General features: G+C 43.4%; 1 protein-coding gene across 1 annotated transcript in view; it reads right to left on the bottom strand.

Annotated features, from left to right (window-relative positions):
- The window catches only part of HLF (HLF transcription factor, PAR bZIP family member), a 29,446-nt gene that overhangs the window by 2,375 nt on the left and 9,053 nt on the right, over positions 1 to 18,018 (bottom strand). Inside the window, exon 3 of the mRNA XM_072351732.1 lies at positions 1,421 to 1,641. Within this exon, the coding sequence (XP_072207833.1) occupies positions 1,421 to 1,641 (221 nt within the window). The remainder of the gene's footprint in view (positions 1 to 1,420; positions 1,642 to 18,018) is intronic.

Raw genomic sequence — 18,018 nt, 5'->3', positions numbered from 1 at the left:
GTCAAGCATTCTGAAATGAGCCAAGGGCGTCCAATGTGGGCACCTCAAGGAAATGAAATCCTGTATTTCTAGTTGTCTCTGACTGAAATCATATGTGCTCCACTGCTGTATGCAAAGCAATGACATTTTCTGCCTCTTCTATGAGGCATTTTTGGCAAAAAGCTAACTTTGGCTAGCCAGGATACCTGGAGATACAACAAAATGACATACGAAAGAGAGACAAATTTCCCTCTCCTTACATCCATGTAGCCATTCCTGTACCGAACTTCTCTACTTAGATAGACCTCACAGTGTACTGCAATGCCAACAGAACATCAAAACCAGCAAAATTTGCCTGAAAAAATAATGGCATGGTGCAGAGAAGCCTTTCTGAATGAAAACAGAGGACATTACAAAGTGATAGCAACATAATTACCTGAGCACCACCGGGACTGTGCTTTCTGTGCTTTTAGCTTGCACAACATTATCCTTAGGGATAAAAATAGCAAACAGCATCAGCTTCTTTCCCTAAATCTATCACCGTGGTGGACACACGTGGCACCACAGCCTCTTTGCACACACAGCCAAAGATTCCTTCTTCCAACAGGCTTTCAATCTGTATCTCAGGGAGCAACAGCAGGATGAAACTCTGCACTGACTACTTCTGATAGAAAGCTCCTCTTGGCAAACACACGCTGGGAACAGAACTTTGAAAATAATGACAATTTTCACAGTTATTTGATAAACTGAATCAGCTGGTCAGCTCTCTTCTGGGGAGTTTTTGCTCTTCACATCTCAGAAATGGTGAGAGACATAAACCAGTGTGCTTCTTCCCTTTAAATACTGCATTATTATTGTATTATATTTATAAAATATTTCATTAAAATACACTTATTGGCAGAATTATTTTCTTCTACTTTCCTTAAACAGTTTTAGATTCTTTCACTTAAAATTAATAGCATTTAGTGCAGTGTTCCCCTTTGTTGTTAAAACACAGAGCTAAAGGAACTTCCTAACAAGACAAAACATACTTCATTCTGCCTCCACAGACTACGCTCTGCGAGAGAGGGATTCTTCCTTGAAGACTTTGCAGATTACGCCAATGAGCCAGACAGGGTGGAGGAAAAGGAAACACGATCAGACTGTTTTGCAAGGGGGAAATATGGGACAAATTAAACTTGTTCAAGGTCACACAGGAAGTTTCTGGCATACAAAGGAAATTAATATTGATATGAATTTTGACTGTTGATTAACACAAAAGGGACATCCTCCCCTCAATCCTCCTCAGAGCCACTGACAGGTTTATTCTACAAAAGAAGTCATTTTCAGTTTGGCAGATTTACGCTACGTGTGCAAACAGATTCATGATCCTAATGTGTATCTGAGAAAAAACAGTCTTAAGGTCTGCGTATGAACAAACCCGTCACCAGTTCCAATTTACCTTCAGGTCATCTGGAATGAAGACTTTGCGAGCTTTCTTAATCATTGGCTGTGGTTTCAGCTCTTCTTCGGAGAACTTGCGCTTACGAGGGTCAAACATCTCCTGGCCAGGAATACTGGAAAGAGCAAGATCTGCAGGGTCAGGTTCATAGCCAACGGGAACTTGGATGGTCTCCGGATCAATGGGACTTGGTGTGTTTCGGTTTGTTGGCAAGATTTGACCTACAAAAATAAAGGAAGAATTCAGCTGCGTTAGAAGAAACTATGTAAATAACACCACCAAACATGGATTTTAGAGGCTCTGTAGATACTTCACAGCCGATAATTCTTAAAGCTTTCACTGTAAGTTTGGTAGCAACTCTGCTCAAATATTAGACTGCCCATCTGACGGGTGCATATTCAGGCCCAGACATGCTCATGCCATTCTTTTCAAAACTGGTTCCTAATTCTGGCTGCTAATCTTACATGCCCATTTAGGATCAATGAACCCAACAGAGCAGTACTCAAGTGCAGGCAGAGAACTTACCGCTCCAACCTGTGCCTTACGATCACAGCCTCAGGAACAAATCATAAGTACTGTCATTTAGGCCTGATTTATCCATTACGCTGCAATCTTTCCTCTTATTCTCACACAAAGATTTCTAGAATCTGAGAGTGGATTAGTTGCAATAGGAAAAAAGCCTCATGGAAGTGTACTGTCAAGCTGCGCTACAGCTCTCTGCTAAGGAGGTGCTAACTACTTTCTCAGAAATCTTACTGGCAATGTTTTAAAGATGGTGAAGGAAACGAGCAACAGAGCAGGCTACAACGATGCTCTGCAAAAGTGGAAGAACTCTTATTTTCACTACTTATTGTTCTTTTAATGCTATATAAGAACCATTTAAAAGAAGCCCACTGCAAGAAAAGAACTATTATCATCCCCACTTTTCTTTATTCAACCTTCACTACAGCCTTCAAGACTTCAATGCGACAGCCCCGATACAGGCACCATTCCCACCACAACTCCAATTTAAAATCTCAACCCAAGGTTCCCAAAATAGGATCCTAAGGTCAGCTGCCTATCCCCATGGGCAGCATTTTCAGGAGTTTTCACATGCCTCAGAAGCACCAGCCTCGCCGACGTCACAAGAACTTGTGATCAAAGTAGATATTCTTTAATAATTTTGGCTACTAGTTAATTCACTTTGACTTCAGAGATGATGGCTTTCATAATATCCACACAAACATCCTGTGACTGCATAATATTTCCTTATTCGTGCCTGCATCTGTAATATGGACGGTGTAAAATGGTAAACATTAAGTGCCATTTCTAATTCCAAATCAAGGTCACTGTTAACAATGCAGTTTTATTTTAATCTAAAAGATTGCAGCAACAATATTGGAACTGCGCAGAAAACGCACTGGGGAATTGCATTGTGCAAACCAGGGCTTACTAACAGGGAGCCTGCCTTTTGTAACTCCCACTTTAAAATAGCACTGATAAAATCAGCTTCCAGGAAAGGTTAGTAAGGGCCTGGGAGAAGAAAAAAGGAGGATCAAAGTTATTTGATTAATATATATATATATCTGTATGAGAGAGCAAGAGGAAAGAATTCATCTGCCCATGCTGCACCAACGCTGTTTCCTCCTGTGCTGCACAACACAGCACACTGCTGCCAAGGCCTCGGTGCTGAGCGTGGGGCTTCCTGGAAGCCTTTCTCACTGAGCCCAGCAGCACTGCGTGCTCAAGCTCTGGGGCTTAGGCAGCCATGGGATGGTGATGCCTCAGCCCACCTTGGCCCACTGAGGCCTGGCAGATGCAGACCAACCCAAGGGTCACAGGAAGCAGGACACAGGCAATGGGACTTCACTTGTGGGCAGCTTTGGCAGGAAGGCTTTTTGGCTAAACCTGGGGATATCATTGGTTAACGGGTGTTTAAGCTAAACTGTCTTCAAAAGGGGTGGTGGGGAAATCCAAACTATTAACTGTTTTAAAGCCAGCCCAGAAGGCTCAGTAAACCAAGACATTTTTGTACCTTGCTTTAAATGGATGACTAATCTCATTCCAGATACACGGGCTGGCAGAAGCAGGCTTATTTAAAGGATTAAATGCAGGAAAGCTTCCTTTGATGTTAGTTATGCTTGTATCACAGCAGCCAGATATTCTTTAATGCAGAGCGATATATAGAAATACGCACGTACAAAGCTTGCAACTTCTGTAATGCAGATACAAATAAAGCAAGACACTACCTCTGAGTACCTTACAATACTTGCAGTGAGGATGCAGGGTGTTTCTAAAAGTCATGAAGATTGTGAAATTTGCCCCAGCTTTCTAATTGCCCTCAACAGAAGCACTGGTACTGAAGTATTGCTAAAGTTCTAGGTACAGGCTGTCAGCTGACTTGTTATCATTTATCTACAATGCGCCATATGACACAATTATACGAGGTTTGTAAGTGAAATTTTACATGATCTTTCTAAGGAAGGAAAAGGCGTAAAAGCTCCTTTTAAACATGGGATATTGAGGTATTGCATCTTGCCCAGGGAGAAAAACAACAACAAACCACTAAAAAACAAAAAAGCATTGCATTTCCAAGTAACGGAAAGAAGAAGATGGGAGAAGAACATGCAGTAGCCACAATCCTGCCTTCTTACCCACCTGCACAAACTTTGCTTTGCCCAGTCCAGGCTCCCAGTACTAAAAGTCCTTAAGGACCTTCAAGGCAAGGCTCAGCAAAGGTGACTGCTATTCACTAATGCAGAGACTGAAAATATTATGTGCACAGCTAAGCATTATCACCTAGGAGCTTGAAGACTATTATGCTGGAAGAGACTCATAGGCTCCCCAACCACCTGCACACCTCTGTCAGTCCACGTTTGCTCCCTGCTCTGGCGTACTCTGCAGATGATCAGAAACTCCACTGAGCACAACAGAGTTAATGAGGGTGGATGAAATCCCAGGCAGAAAAACCAGTATTTCCTTGTCCAATTTTTTACATTAGGCAACTCCTGGCACTTTCTATCTTTATATTTATTCTATCAAGTTTTGCCAATAATGCAAGCCAGGAACCTGTCTTCGTTAGTTTACTGGCTAATGGCCACTGCATCTATGTGGTGCTGGAACTCGTCGTAACCTAAAACGACAGCGTGGGCTGCGCTGGACTTGGCACTGCTGTTACTGCAGAAGTACAGTATGTGGCCTCATGTTACACTGCTTTTCAACCTCCTCTCCCCCTGTGTGCATGGCACTTTAGCTGTGCATCCTTCTGCCAAATTTGTTCAGGGTGTTATTTTTGTGCACTAAATTCCTCGCAATCAGAGGTAGGTCAAATAAGAACAGCAATCTGAACGTCATGTGCCTAGCAGCCGGCTAATCCTCACATCAGCAAGCTTCACAGCTGTCACAACATCCCGAGAGAGGGCCGGTCATAGGCCACGATGTGCAAGGAATCAGCCAGGGAGGAAGCCTCCAGTGCCAGCTGCAAGGCCAGGTGAAGGTAAAGCCTCTGCTGCTCGGCATCAGTGGCCAGATGCCTTCACTGCCAGTCTCTGTATTATTTAAACACTCCGTACTCACAACAGTGGCCAAATTTTCACAACAGCAAAGTGGCTGGGCTGTTTAATGTGCTTAGCTTTGTTCTCAATGGGGGCTGATGATTGCCAAGTGTTTTGGAAAGATCTTAGCCCCTCCATTTAAGCTGCTGAAACAAGAGTTCTTGAGCATTGAGCTCTTTTGGAAATCCAGCTGCAGAACTCCACAGTGGTGGTGGAAGCAAGCTGGGAACAATGGTTAATGGAAACTTCCCCTCATACCACCCCAGTGATGTGTCTCAACCGTGGCCTGGAGAGACCACAACTATGTCAACACTGGCCTTTCGTCTGGAAACCTTCCCGCTCGCAGAGCTCCACTCCAGCAGCACTGTCTGCCAGGACAGACACAGCTCCAGGTGGCTCCCGGCAGAGCAGTCAGCAGGTTTTGGCAACCCCAGCAGCTACGGCTGCCCCAGCAGCTTGCCTTCGCTAATGCTCTTGGTGTTGCTCTGGCTCATATAAGCAATAGCAGAAAATTTTCCAGAAGGAAGGACTTGAAAGAAAGTTGGCTGTTCTAACCCTTTCAGTCCTTCTCCTCCCAGCACAGACTGCCAGCGAGGAAGCTGAACGTAATGGTAATATTTTCAGTGTGGTTCCTTGTTCAAAGAGAAATGGACTGGAGCCATTCACTCATGTCATCTAGGTCACTGAGCGGCTGGTAAAAAAAAAAAAAGACCAGCTTTTAATTGCTTGCAATAATTAAAATAAACGATTCAAAAGTCCAGTAGCTTTTTTATATACCTTCATATACAACAGTGCTTTGGTATACCTACAAAACCAAAACATGGAGGTGTTGTGGGGAGTTTGATCATGGAATCCTGACTCGTAATTTCCCCCTCTTTAAACATCCTGCCTCCAGCTGTGCCTAGGAGAGCTAAGATGGAAATAACCTCTTCAACTGTACCACTACTTGACAGACTTATTGCTTGTATTGCAGGAGATCCCTGATGAATTATGGAGAACTCAATTTTGAATCATTCAACTCCCATTGAAATGTGCCTGATTTTCAGAAAATCTCCCTTCTCACAGCCCTTCCACACTTCTCATCAGTTCCGCAGCTGGCTGGAAAACAGCAGCTGAGAAAAGAAAGGGAATTGAAGATGTTCTAAGAAAAATATTTTCCCCTATTTTTTACACGTACAACGATGGAAGGAGAGAAAAGAGGAGCTTCTCATTCGATTTACGAACAGCCCTAAGAGAAAAATACATGTTTGCTAATCATTTTTCTTTATATAAACTAAAAGCACCTTGGGTACATCAGTGCTGTGATGTAGCGTGGAAGTGTCTATTTCTCCATTAACTCTTTCTGCCTCTGGGCAAAGTCTCATTGCACAGCACAAGGTAGAGCTCAGGAAGCAAGACATGCAAAAGAACCAGATAGCAAAGTAAGAATAGTAATCTGGAGGCTAACACAGGTCACAGTTCCTCACTTACAACATCATCAGCTACATTTTAATTTCCTAACTGATTTTGGAGGCTTCCTGCCCCTGAAACATCTGCACGGCTATTAAGACCATCATCTGCACTAACAGGTAGAAAAGGACCAGCCATAATGCCTTAACCCCAGCCACTCTGCCTGGGGTGAAGAAGGCAGCTCACCCTGAGTAAACAGTTCCTATAGGAGCTTTATTTTCTTCCAAAGCAAGAGACGAGTCTATTTCAACCACTGCTCCAACCCAGCACAGATATTCTTCTATTTCTTGCCCTCCACAATCTAGATTCTGCAGAATGGGGAACAACTGCAAACCTTTCCTGCAGAAAAAAATCATTGTAATCCAAGGCAACAACACACGCACAGCTCCTAGCCCACACTAAGTGTTAAGAAGTGTTTTTAAAACACGTACTTTTCAAAGATACCAGCACTGTTTACAAATCTTGAGCATTTAATTATGAAGGAATTGTCATTTCCCCCTTCTGCATTGCGTGCCTCCCGCTCTGGGCCTCTGCAGTGTTATTACAGGCAGGACTGGTAGTCCTACTAAGGCTGCCTGACACTTCCCATTAGAGGATGCTGTCTTCAGTTTCTCAGACCTTTGCCAGATTTCAGCCATTCTGTTTGGATTTGAATGTGCCAATTTATGTTTCTGCCAGAATGGTTCCACAGCTTCCTGAAAAACTTTCAGCAAAAATACTTTGTTTTGAACCTGTTACAAATTTCTGGCCAGCTTTTCCGTGCACAGTGCTAATGCTCTGCCCTGGAAGAGACAAAGGGAGCAGGAGAGCTCTGTGCTCACAGCCCCAGCTCCATGCAGCTCTGCCCTGTGCTCAGTGCTAGTGCGGGGGTGCTGCAAACTTGAGAGCTGCTCAGTGCCAGCCTGCACACCAGATGGGGGGCACATGAGAAAATCCAGGTTGTCTTTTCAAAGCACTCTCTGTTCATGCCACTGACTCGCTCAGAGTTCTACTGAACTGAGGGAAGTAACAAAACCCAGTTTCTCCAGACATAATCGGTCTCTTTGCTGCCAGACTTTTCCTTCTTCTTAGTTCCTTGTGTCCTCTCACATCTGCAGCAAATGAGGTCAAGATCCAAGATCCTACAGACAACCGCTTCCTTCCTGATACAGCTCTGATTCAACCCAGAGCTGGTCTGACCTCTGCATTCAAAAGGGAAAGGATAAAAAGAAGAGGATATAATGTAATTAAAGCCTGTGTCTCAGAGCAGAGAAAGGAGGGGGCTGCACTATCTGGAGCTGCACATGTGGCCTTTGTTTCAGCATCTGCAGGCTTCTGAGGGCTTGAATTTGCAACTCCTGCACGTGGTTAGCACAGTGTGCACGCAATACACTATGCCTCCTGTGCCCTTCAAAAGGGATAAATAAGTAACTGAGGCATCACCAGGTTTAATTCTCCACGATGCCTACTGGACTTACAGCTCTGCTATTCTGCAAGTTTCATACTTGCAGTGTGTGAAGACAGCACTTTGTTCCATGAGGCCCTATTCCTGACAGCTCCCAGGAAATCAGACTTTTATTCCTTCCCAAACCAGCCCCTACAGCCAGACTGCAGGATGCCAAAAATGCTGCTGTTTCCATTCTCAACAACTCCCTTGCACAGCTGCTACAAACAGAGAATAAGGGGTTTACTTTGATCCTGGGACAATGCACAGGGATTCCCCTTTTCAAAGCCTCTAAAATGACTTTCTGATTTTCTGTAGGACTCTGCTTTCCTTACACAGACAGGCCAAGATGACAGAGCCAGAAAAGAAGCTGTATGAAAGCACGCTCATACAGGTATTTCATTTTGGCTTAGGAGCACATTGCACTTCAAGACACTGTTGTCCTCTGGTGTGTTGGAGCTTCATGACATCCCTTGGCATATTATTCACATACAGTAAGGTTATCAAAAAAGTACAATTTGCTTCTGAAAGAGAAACTTCCAGAAAAGCATCAGAACTGTTAACCTGTTCTGAAGGAGACAGAGGTCCACTTTTCCTTCCTTAGACCCAGCTTTAATAAATCAGCCCACCAACAGTAGACTGCTTTAGGCATCAGCCTCATATGGCATCCATAAACACCCCTTAAGTAGAATACTACTTTCAGAACAAATTCTGCATTCATGTCACTGCCAATGTCCTCTGCAAGACTCTAGACCAAGTTCCTCTCATATTGCTCTATCTATTTGGCTAATGAACACCCAGGACAGCACGCTCCCAAGTCAGTAAACAGGTCGTCTTGCAAAGCCACCATATAATCCCTACAGCGTATGCCACTCATGAGTCATGTATCTGTTACCCAGTTCTAGTACCCAAGCCGATCTTGCTTGGGCGTGTTATCAAAACACAGCTGAGCGAGATTTGCAGTGGCATGGAGAAGCCACGTGAACCAGGTACATTTCCTCCCATCGGTAGGCAAAGGCAGACCTTACAGACAGACAACAGATGCTATCAGCCGCTGGCTGAATGTATCCCTTATAAAAAAGGGGTCACCGGGCAGAGTTACAGCAACTTGCAAATCTCGCCTTCTCTTTTGACCTGTTCTGTACACAACACAAATTTGCACTGGCTGTTCACTGGCTTTTGGTTTTATTTACAGTTCTTGTTCACTAAAACAAAGTACACTCTTTAGGTGCCTTACAGAGAGTGATCTTTATGATTACATTTCAAGAAGCAGAGATGTCAGAATGAGGACAAGCTGTTTCCCTAACCTTCGAAGTAAGACATTTTCTTTTCTCTCCAACTTAATTTTAGCTGGAAAAAAAGAACAGCAAAATTTCAAAACCTGCATTTAGTTTGCTCAGGAGCTTAGTTTGCTTTTACATACGAATGTCATTCTCACTAAGCACAACAAAGAAAGCAAAGGGTGTGTGGATGTCCCCTTCTCGGGTACCAGAACTGGGTGACAGATACATGACTTCCATTATAAAGTAGATGAATACATCAGCCATCATGTAGTCTGAAAATGGGTCAGAGCAGGAAGGGAACATGCAACAGAAGCTTAGGGAAAATTCCAGGAGAACAGACTGTTGCACACAGATGTTACTGGTGAGGCTGTATTTCTCCATAGCTGCTGCACAATATACATTTTTGTAGCACATCAAATACCTGATTCCACTGTGATCCAACTCACAAGTAATTGGGATTTGACTTTTTGCAGTCACACACAGCTTGGCCCTCATAAAACTATGAAATTGTTTGAATGTAAACCTGAAGACAACACAAACTGGCAAATCTCTTACAAATTTACATTCACAAACGTGTCTGCATTTCTAAAACATACGTAAGCAAACTGGACTCTGTTTTCTGAAAATTATCATTAAGAGAATTGTAAGCCAATGGTAACCTTAATTACAGTAAGCTTATTTTTAATACAGTGTTCTTCTTGCAGCAGCCATAGCTGCAACTTACAGAATTAGTTGCCAATCCAGACATACCAAACAACTTTCAAACAATGTCTTGGCACTGACTTTCTTTAACACTTCTATCCCCTTTGAATATAGTAAATTCTGTACAATTCTCTGCCTGCTAGCAAACAAAACCCTCTGTGTGCTGTGCTGGGCACCTGGCAACAGCCAAACGAGCAGCTCTGTGCCACACTGATCAGAAGAGGATGCGTTCTGTTCCTACTAGCATCATGACACTGCTGTGCAACACTGTTATTTTGGTATTACATGAGGAGGAGGGAAGGGACAATGCACCCATCTTTGGCACCGTCAGTCTTAACGATTCTTACAGTTTGTATTAAGTATAACACTGCTTTCCTGTTAGCAGACTCCCACAGCTGGATGATCCAAGTACCCTTTTGCTATGGTGGTTGCACTCTCTACCTGGAATACCTGCAGCACAGCACATCTTAGAGTACTTTGTCGTCCAAACCTTCCCACCAGGGGATTTTTGAATGGGCCTCAATCCCACCTGTTCTGCTCCTCTGTTCTCAGTGGGTCGTGCACCACGCAGCCCTGTTGAATCTGGGATTGATCATACAGAAGGTACATCTGTGCCCAAGTGAAAAGAGAAACACTGAAGAGTCAGAAGGCACTGCAAGCTGAGGGCAGAAGCGATTCACAGGCTTGGAAAATTATGTGGGCTTTACCTTTTACACTCCTGTTAACTCTGATTTTCATGAAGTAGGTGGTGTTGCTACAGCAACTGTCATATCACATCATTTCTACTGTCTCTGTCAGGGAGATCATCTTATTTTATCTACAGTTCAGCTATGCAGTTCTTCTATTCTAAAGCCTTCTGTATTTTGGATATAAAAAAAACTACAGAAAACAGAGCTGCACCATATAAATAATACTTCTAAACTGCAGCAAAGCCTGTAATGGTTTTATTTGTTCTCCCTTTACATACCCAGAAGGGAAAAAGAAACCAGCACTGATGAGATCTAAGGTACTCCAGAGGTTTGGAAAAAACTTAAGAGCAGGTCTCACAATTAAGGTGCTTTGTGCCACCTTTAACACTTTCTTCCTGCAGAAGCAAACTGCATCCTGGTGCACTTTACCAGAAGTAAGTAATCTACTCACAGGTGGAAACACCTTGCCTCCTTGTGCCCAGGCTCATTTACGTACGTACATTCCACACCACTCACACCCAGCACTTCCCACCCCCTGCACACAGTATGTGGTTCACCTTGCATACATCAACCACTCAACCTGTGGCCTAGCAGAAGCACCTGTGGAAGCAGAGGCCCTATTTTCACTCAGTTCAGAACACACGTCCTGCCTGCTGGGCATGAGGTGGCACCCTGCCTTGCAGCTCCCTGGCTCTGTAGCACCAGAAGAAGAATATTCCTTCTCCACATTCCAGCCACCCATTTACTATTTCCAGCAATCACAAGCTAAATTATTTGTTTGATGACTGCACTGTTATTTGACAATCCATCACAGACACACGTAGCACTGACAGACATTAAAACAATCAGGTGCACGTTCCATCTTAACGAGCAGTTTAGGAGAAGGTCAGATGTGCACACCCAAGCTGTCTGGTATCACCTGAGCATGTATTCAAAAGCTCTCTAGAAGGAGCTTCTTTGTATGTTATATTATCTGTACCATTTATTATGTGAGCAAGTAATTTAAGTCTTCCAATCAAGACACAGCAGGAGAGTTTGGGAACCAACAGATTTGTCCTGACAGTGATGAACACCTGTTATTGAATTTGGGATTGGGAATATTTTGGTTAGTTTTTTTTAAGTGAAGGTTTCACTAAAATACAGGACAAAAAGGCAGCTGATGAGCACTAGGCAGGACTCCAGCTAAGAATGGCAGCACTCTGGATTGCACTGGAAACTGCACATCTCTGCACACTTGAGGGATATACACTGACACAGCTCAGTCCTTGCAGGATCAGAGACTCATTTCCTAACCCTCTCCTGGCTCTCTTTGCTTATTTCAGTGTTACAAATGTCCACAAAATCTGAAGCCTGGGGAAGAATAGGTTAAACTCTGCAAAGAGATTAAAAAAAAACAAGCAGGAGAAACACCTTTCTGCTCTTTCTGCTTAACTGGCTAATTGGTTAACAGGAACCTGCTTGATGAGTTTCAGCAGCTCCTAGAGATCAGGCAAGGCTGCTCCTGAGCAGGCTAAAGCTGCTGCTGTATAAACAGCTTTAAGCTGACCAACAGGGCACCCCTCGCTAAGGCTGCTTTTTCACAACTAAGATTTTCAGAAGGCAGTGAAGCAGTTCGCACACTGAGGACAGAACTGAACTATTTTAGGCAAGATATTTTATGGACATAAAACCGTTTGATGGACAGAATTAACGAATGATTTCAAAAATGTTCAGGAAAATGAATAAAGACTAAATAAAATGGAGAGAGCAAAAAAAAAAACAAAAACAAACAAGATTCTAACAAGTAACAGCTCCAGGAGCTAAGAAAATTGCAGTCCTAAAGGTTCATGGGACCAACTAAAGAGCTTCAGTGGATCTGTGCAATCCTCTGAGCTTAATACTCAACACCGTTTATGTATAATGCAAAGATTCTTCTCAAGCAATTAGCGTTTTTGAGTCCAGCTGTCTAAAGAGAAAGTACAAGAGGGTTGATTTTCACACAGGGATTTAAGCTGTCCTATATAAGATGAGGAGCTATGCACATAGCATTAAAAAAGTAATAGAGAAACCCTAGTAACATCATGCTTTAAGTTCAAAACTCCATTAAGCCTTGAATATGCTAGCACCAAAGCAGCATCTATAGCAATCAGTGCAAAATACTGAAAAGGATTAATTTAGCACCCTCCATACTGTCATCTTGACTCCTGTTTATTCATCTTGATGTTTCAATTGACTGAACACTCACACTGATAAATGGGTATTTACATGAGCTGGGTTCTGACCCCACGAAGCAAGCTCCCCTGTCTGGAGTGCTGGAGGCTGACAGCAGCTGAGCCTCCTGCCAGGGGTCCTTCCTGCCAGCTCTTCTCTCTTGGTGCAGGAGTCACTAAGAAAAGACATCTGTAAATAGATGTCTTATAGAACAACACACAAGTCTAGGAAAGTAAATCTAAATTTTTGCTTGTGATCATCGGCTCAAAGTAACTGTAAAGCCAGACTCCCATGCTGAGTTCTGCCTATGTGAAACAAACCAACGAAAACCCCACACCTTCCAAGGGATGTCCCTTCCTAAAGCTGGAACTGCCCCTCCAGTGGTGCTGCTGGCAGCGCTGCTTTGCACCCTTTCCTAAGCCTTATGTTTTTGTACCATTTTTTCATTCAAGGGTGCCATCAGAGACACTGGGGTTTCAAACCCAGAGCCAACTTTCCAAAACATGCTGTATTTTGAAAAGCCCATTTTTGTTTCAGAGAAATAAATGAGTTTGCATCACAAAGCCTTTATATCCCCCAAACCCAGAGCCTTCCATACTGTTAAAAATCAAATCCAGCTTTATTCTCCTTCCAGAGCCAGGCTGCATGCAAACAGCATCAGAGGAAGGCAAGCTTGGGGTGGAGAACAGAACTGAAGTATGACATTCAGAGCAGGATACTTGTTCTTCTAAGAGCACACTCCTATTTCCAAGATCTTTGCTACTATTTTCACTTTAAAAACCACCCTCTTCCCCCAAAACATAGTTTTAAAGATTACAAAGACGCACAAGGACAGGCTTTATTATTTTAACAATTAGCTATTTTCAGAGCTCCAGCAAAGCTGCTTCCTTCCATAACTGGACTTCAATCAAACCCTAGTGAAGCTTTTGATCTTGGAAAGAGTAACAACATAGCTCTGTTATCGGCACACAGGGGGCAAAGAGTAGGACATCCAGAATTTTTCAATAAAAGAAAGTTAATTGCTTTGACTTGTATTTACCAAAGGTCACGACTACAAGTTTGAGTGCACGTACATAACGGTGCACACTGAGAAATGGTGCACAGAGCGGCCAAAGTGAGTGCTGGGGTTATACTACTTGTGCATTAAAAAAAGAAAAAAAAAAAAAAGAAAGAAAAAGGCAGCAAAACAATGCTAGATTACTATCCAAATATACCCCAGTGGATGTCCTGCCAAACAGCAAATATGTGGCTGTAAGCTCCAAAGTGAAATAAAAGCTTGGCCAGGAGCCCAGAGCTTCACTGTATTTTGCTCAGCTAGCCATAGTCTGGCAGAACAGAGTGAACACATTCTCAGCCACGTGATGAAGAAGCCAGTCAGGCCAAGCTGATTTCCTTGTGTTGGGTAAATGTGATCTTCAGACTGTACACACCAGCAGCTTTGGGAAAACGTGAGAAAGTGGGAAACAACAAGCCATGGGTTATAAACTGTGGGCAGCAGAAGAATCACTTAAGGATTTTGCTTCAACACGTGTTGGCAGAGCTGCCCTTGATGCAGATGTTACCTGGGCTCCCAGGGCACAGCACACCCTGCAGAGATGCTGAGTGCTATGCATGCACACAGACTGCATGGGAGCTAAATATCACCAGCTTCTTGGGCACGTAGCCCCTGAAAGGAGCCGACTGTGAAGGAAACAGTACGGTTAAAGGATTAGGAGAGCTTCTTGTGGGAGCTCACAAGAGTGAAATGCTGAACAACTTCAAATCCCACATTCAGGAGTCAGAGGTACTTAGGTCTCTCAGGATGTGGCCTAGTAAAGAAAAGGTGTGCATATGTTGGTAGGACATAAACCAAAGGCTAAGATTTTGCTGACAGTACTTAAACATCCACTGGGTAATAGCACTGAACACAGAGAAACGTTCATGAAATAAAGACAAAATTAGGCCAAGGGAATCAAACCCCAAAACATATAGTGCATAACGGGCTAAGAGCTGCCCCAGTGATAAGCTAGTGTATTTAGATAGTAGTGACAATACTGTTTTCAAATAACTGACTCTGGAAGAGATCAACAGCATCCCTGGCCAGCTTCAGGGGTGCACGTGACTCTTAAGAGCACGTAGCATGTGGAAGCAGAAAGAAAAGCCTCCAAACAAGACCTCAGAAGTACATCCCTGCTGCAGATAAGAGCAGCTTAGATGAAGCACTCATGAGGGTACATAAGAAAAATGAGATTTGTTTACTTTCTAACAGAAATAAATTGATAACCTAGACACGTGCAGCAGCTGCTGAAATCAGAGACATACACGAGTTGACAATTATACCTCCATCTCCTTCCCTCTATTTGGCTAATGATTTCTTTTCACGTGTTTGAAACGGCTTAGCTTCTAGAGACTACCAGGACGTTCAACAATGATTTCAACCATGTCACACTGAGAAAACTGAGCAGATAAGAGAGTTTGGAAAAGCGGTGCCTAAATCTGGCACTAAGTCCAGTCCCACGGAGATCAGCCGCTCTGCAGCAGCCACGTGATTTTGGATGGATGGATGTCAAGTCTCAGGGTTTGAACACTGGCCTCTGATTTTCTCACTGCTGAAGCACCAGCTAAGCTAAGGGGTTTCATAAACATCCAAACCACAGCTGTCCAACAACTGGAACTAACCACAGGCCTGTGTGGTTCAACCTTCTCAAAAGGTGGGTATGTGGGTTAACTTCTAACGTGTTACACTCATTGCTAATTCTCCCAATTAAGGATACAGCTCAGACATGCAGGTGTTCAGGTCAACCTTCTGCTCCCGTTTACTCAGTTTGTACTACTATTAACAAATGACTCAACCACCATAAGGAACAGCCTAATACCACTTCAGGAAAACCTACATCTCATCAGCACACCCCATTTTTTCCTCTATGTGAATTAGAGTAAGGCACTGTAACAATGCAGTTAAGTGACATGGCAAAAACTTTGGGATCTGACTTCAATCCATTTTTATTATTATTATTAATTTATGCTCTTTTCTCCAAAGAAAACAGACTTGACTACAGGGGGGAATTAATCTCTCCTTTTTCACTGCACTCACGCTGATACAGAGGGCAGGCCCTTACACAGTGGGTGCCAACCACCAGCTGCTGTGACCAGCCTGCAGCCCTGGGGAAGGCTAGAAATGGAATAGGAATGAACCAAAGGTATCCCTCAGGTATCCTCAGCTTCACCCCCCCAAAGTCTGCCCACTCCTTTCCAGACTCCAAAGTGATGCTCACCAGCTGACTGGGCTCCAATTCTGATCACCCATCCTTAGCTACCTGCTCACTGCTTGACCCTATGGTTAAACAAAGGGAATCTGGCTCCTCCATGGCAATAACCCAGCGCAGAAAATGGACACAGCAAATTAAATTATCTCACAAAGTAAGGAAGACAAGAAAATAATTGAGCAAATACATAGAGCCGTGAAAATTTTGCTTAATGCATCCAAAACAATGAACCTCAAGCAGCAGGGAGCTCAGTGCTTGCAGTTATTTCAGATCTGCATCTGAATTTTTACTCATCCGAAGTTAAGCTCAAGGCAATACCTTCAACTTACACTACCGAAACACGTTCCCATTTCTTTTTATTTCAAGCTTTCTTTAACTTAATCTGCAGTAAGCAAGATAGTGTCTTTTTCATGCAGCTTTAAATAAAGAACTATTTTTAAAGTCACTTCATACAGCATATACTGCTTTGTGATGCCAGTTCCAGACAAAATGGAGTTTCAGGACTTAGATAAGCGTCACCATGCCAAAAAAGGACTGAAACATCCTGATGCTGGGCTGGAAGCAGAGAACAGGACTCTGTTCTAACAGATGTCAGAATGCCCCAACAAGTGTGTGCACTCAGGGTAGAGGGAATGGGGTGCTAAGGGAGCAGGAGAGTCCACCCAGCAGTGCTGTATTATACTGCAAGCATGTTGTGTCATTACAGCTTTATCCCGACACACCCATATTTACAGCACACAATGTACTGTACAATTCACAATGCCAAGAAACTCAACATATCTAATCTGGCAGAAAAACAAAGTCATATCAGGTTAATCCAATTCTTATATTGCACAACTTTGAAAAGCCAATAGGAAAACAAGTCTTCCCCTTGCTCCTGCTCCCCCCTTTCCTCCTTGAGCACACATACCCTGCCATGACCCACTTTTCTCTTTGATCCCTGAACATCTTTAGCCCACTCTCACCATCCCATGTTTCTCACTCAATCCTAACCCACCTCTGTCTTTGACCCTGCTGGAAAGTTACACTGATTAGCTCAAGCCATAGAAGGGAGCTTTGTGCAGAGCGCCCGAGCTGAAATGCGCTGTGAAGAATGAATGGCAAGACACATAGACAAGGTCACTTGGACATCTGCCCACATGTGATACTACAATAACTGTGATAAGATAACACGCCTCAAATTTAAACTTGGCTGACTGCAAGGGAGCTTCAAGCTGGGCAGCGGAGCTGGGGTGCACAGGATATAGCGAGACTGCACAGGAGTTCAGGCTTTATGTAAAGCTGTCCAACTTCAGATAGGATCAAGATCATTCCATTACCTGGGTTTAGTTCTGTCAGGGTTCTACATACAAACACTACTGCTGGTTTTCTAATTTCTATTTTTAAATGAAACCTTAGAGCCATGTAACGGCAAGACACCAGGAGATAAGGACTTGAAAGGAATAACAATGGTGGAAAGACGTTTGGGACCACTGCTCCCCTTCCCAAGAAAATCCAGCTTCTCGCAGATCGGTTTCTCAAAGTGAATTCATACCTCATGGTATCCATAAGGGTGTCAGCTCTAACAGAAGCATTTCAAGCACATCAAGCATTTTAAAGGTCTTATTTAAATTCTCTGATACAGAACATTTACCCATTTACATCCCCACAGCTCCCCTGCTCACTGATGTACTCCTATCCTGTCCAGTCTTCCAGGAAATTTCAGCAACATAATTGTTCTTTCCAAATTTCCCCCTCGCTTGCCACATTTGGTTAAAAACAGACAATTATTCAAGAACTGTAATCAGGAACATGCAAGAGGCCACACAAACCTAGGATGAATAGATAAGATTCACTTTCACAGCAAATCAGGCAAAAATAAGAAACGCCACCATCCAGCCATGGCTGTAAGCAACGGAGCTGCAAGATTTACATACATAAAATGACCAAATGTCCTACATTGTAATGGGAGGCCACAGCTGCAGGGATTGCAGACGTCAGTAACATCTGTATTTCCACTATGCAGCACAAAAGGGAACAGTGGTATGTCTGACTGCTGCAGGGTCCTTCAAACTAAGTCAGTTTAACCCTCTCTGTTTTGATGA

The sequence above is a fragment of the Excalfactoria chinensis genome, chromosome 17 (genome assembly GCF_039878825.1).
Source record: "Excalfactoria chinensis isolate bCotChi1 chromosome 17, bCotChi1.hap2, whole genome shotgun sequence".
NCBI lineage: Eukaryota > Metazoa > Chordata > Aves > Galliformes > Phasianidae > Excalfactoria > Excalfactoria chinensis.
Note: the sequence above shows the minus strand (reverse complement) of the source record. Positions and strands in the feature narration are given on the sequence as shown.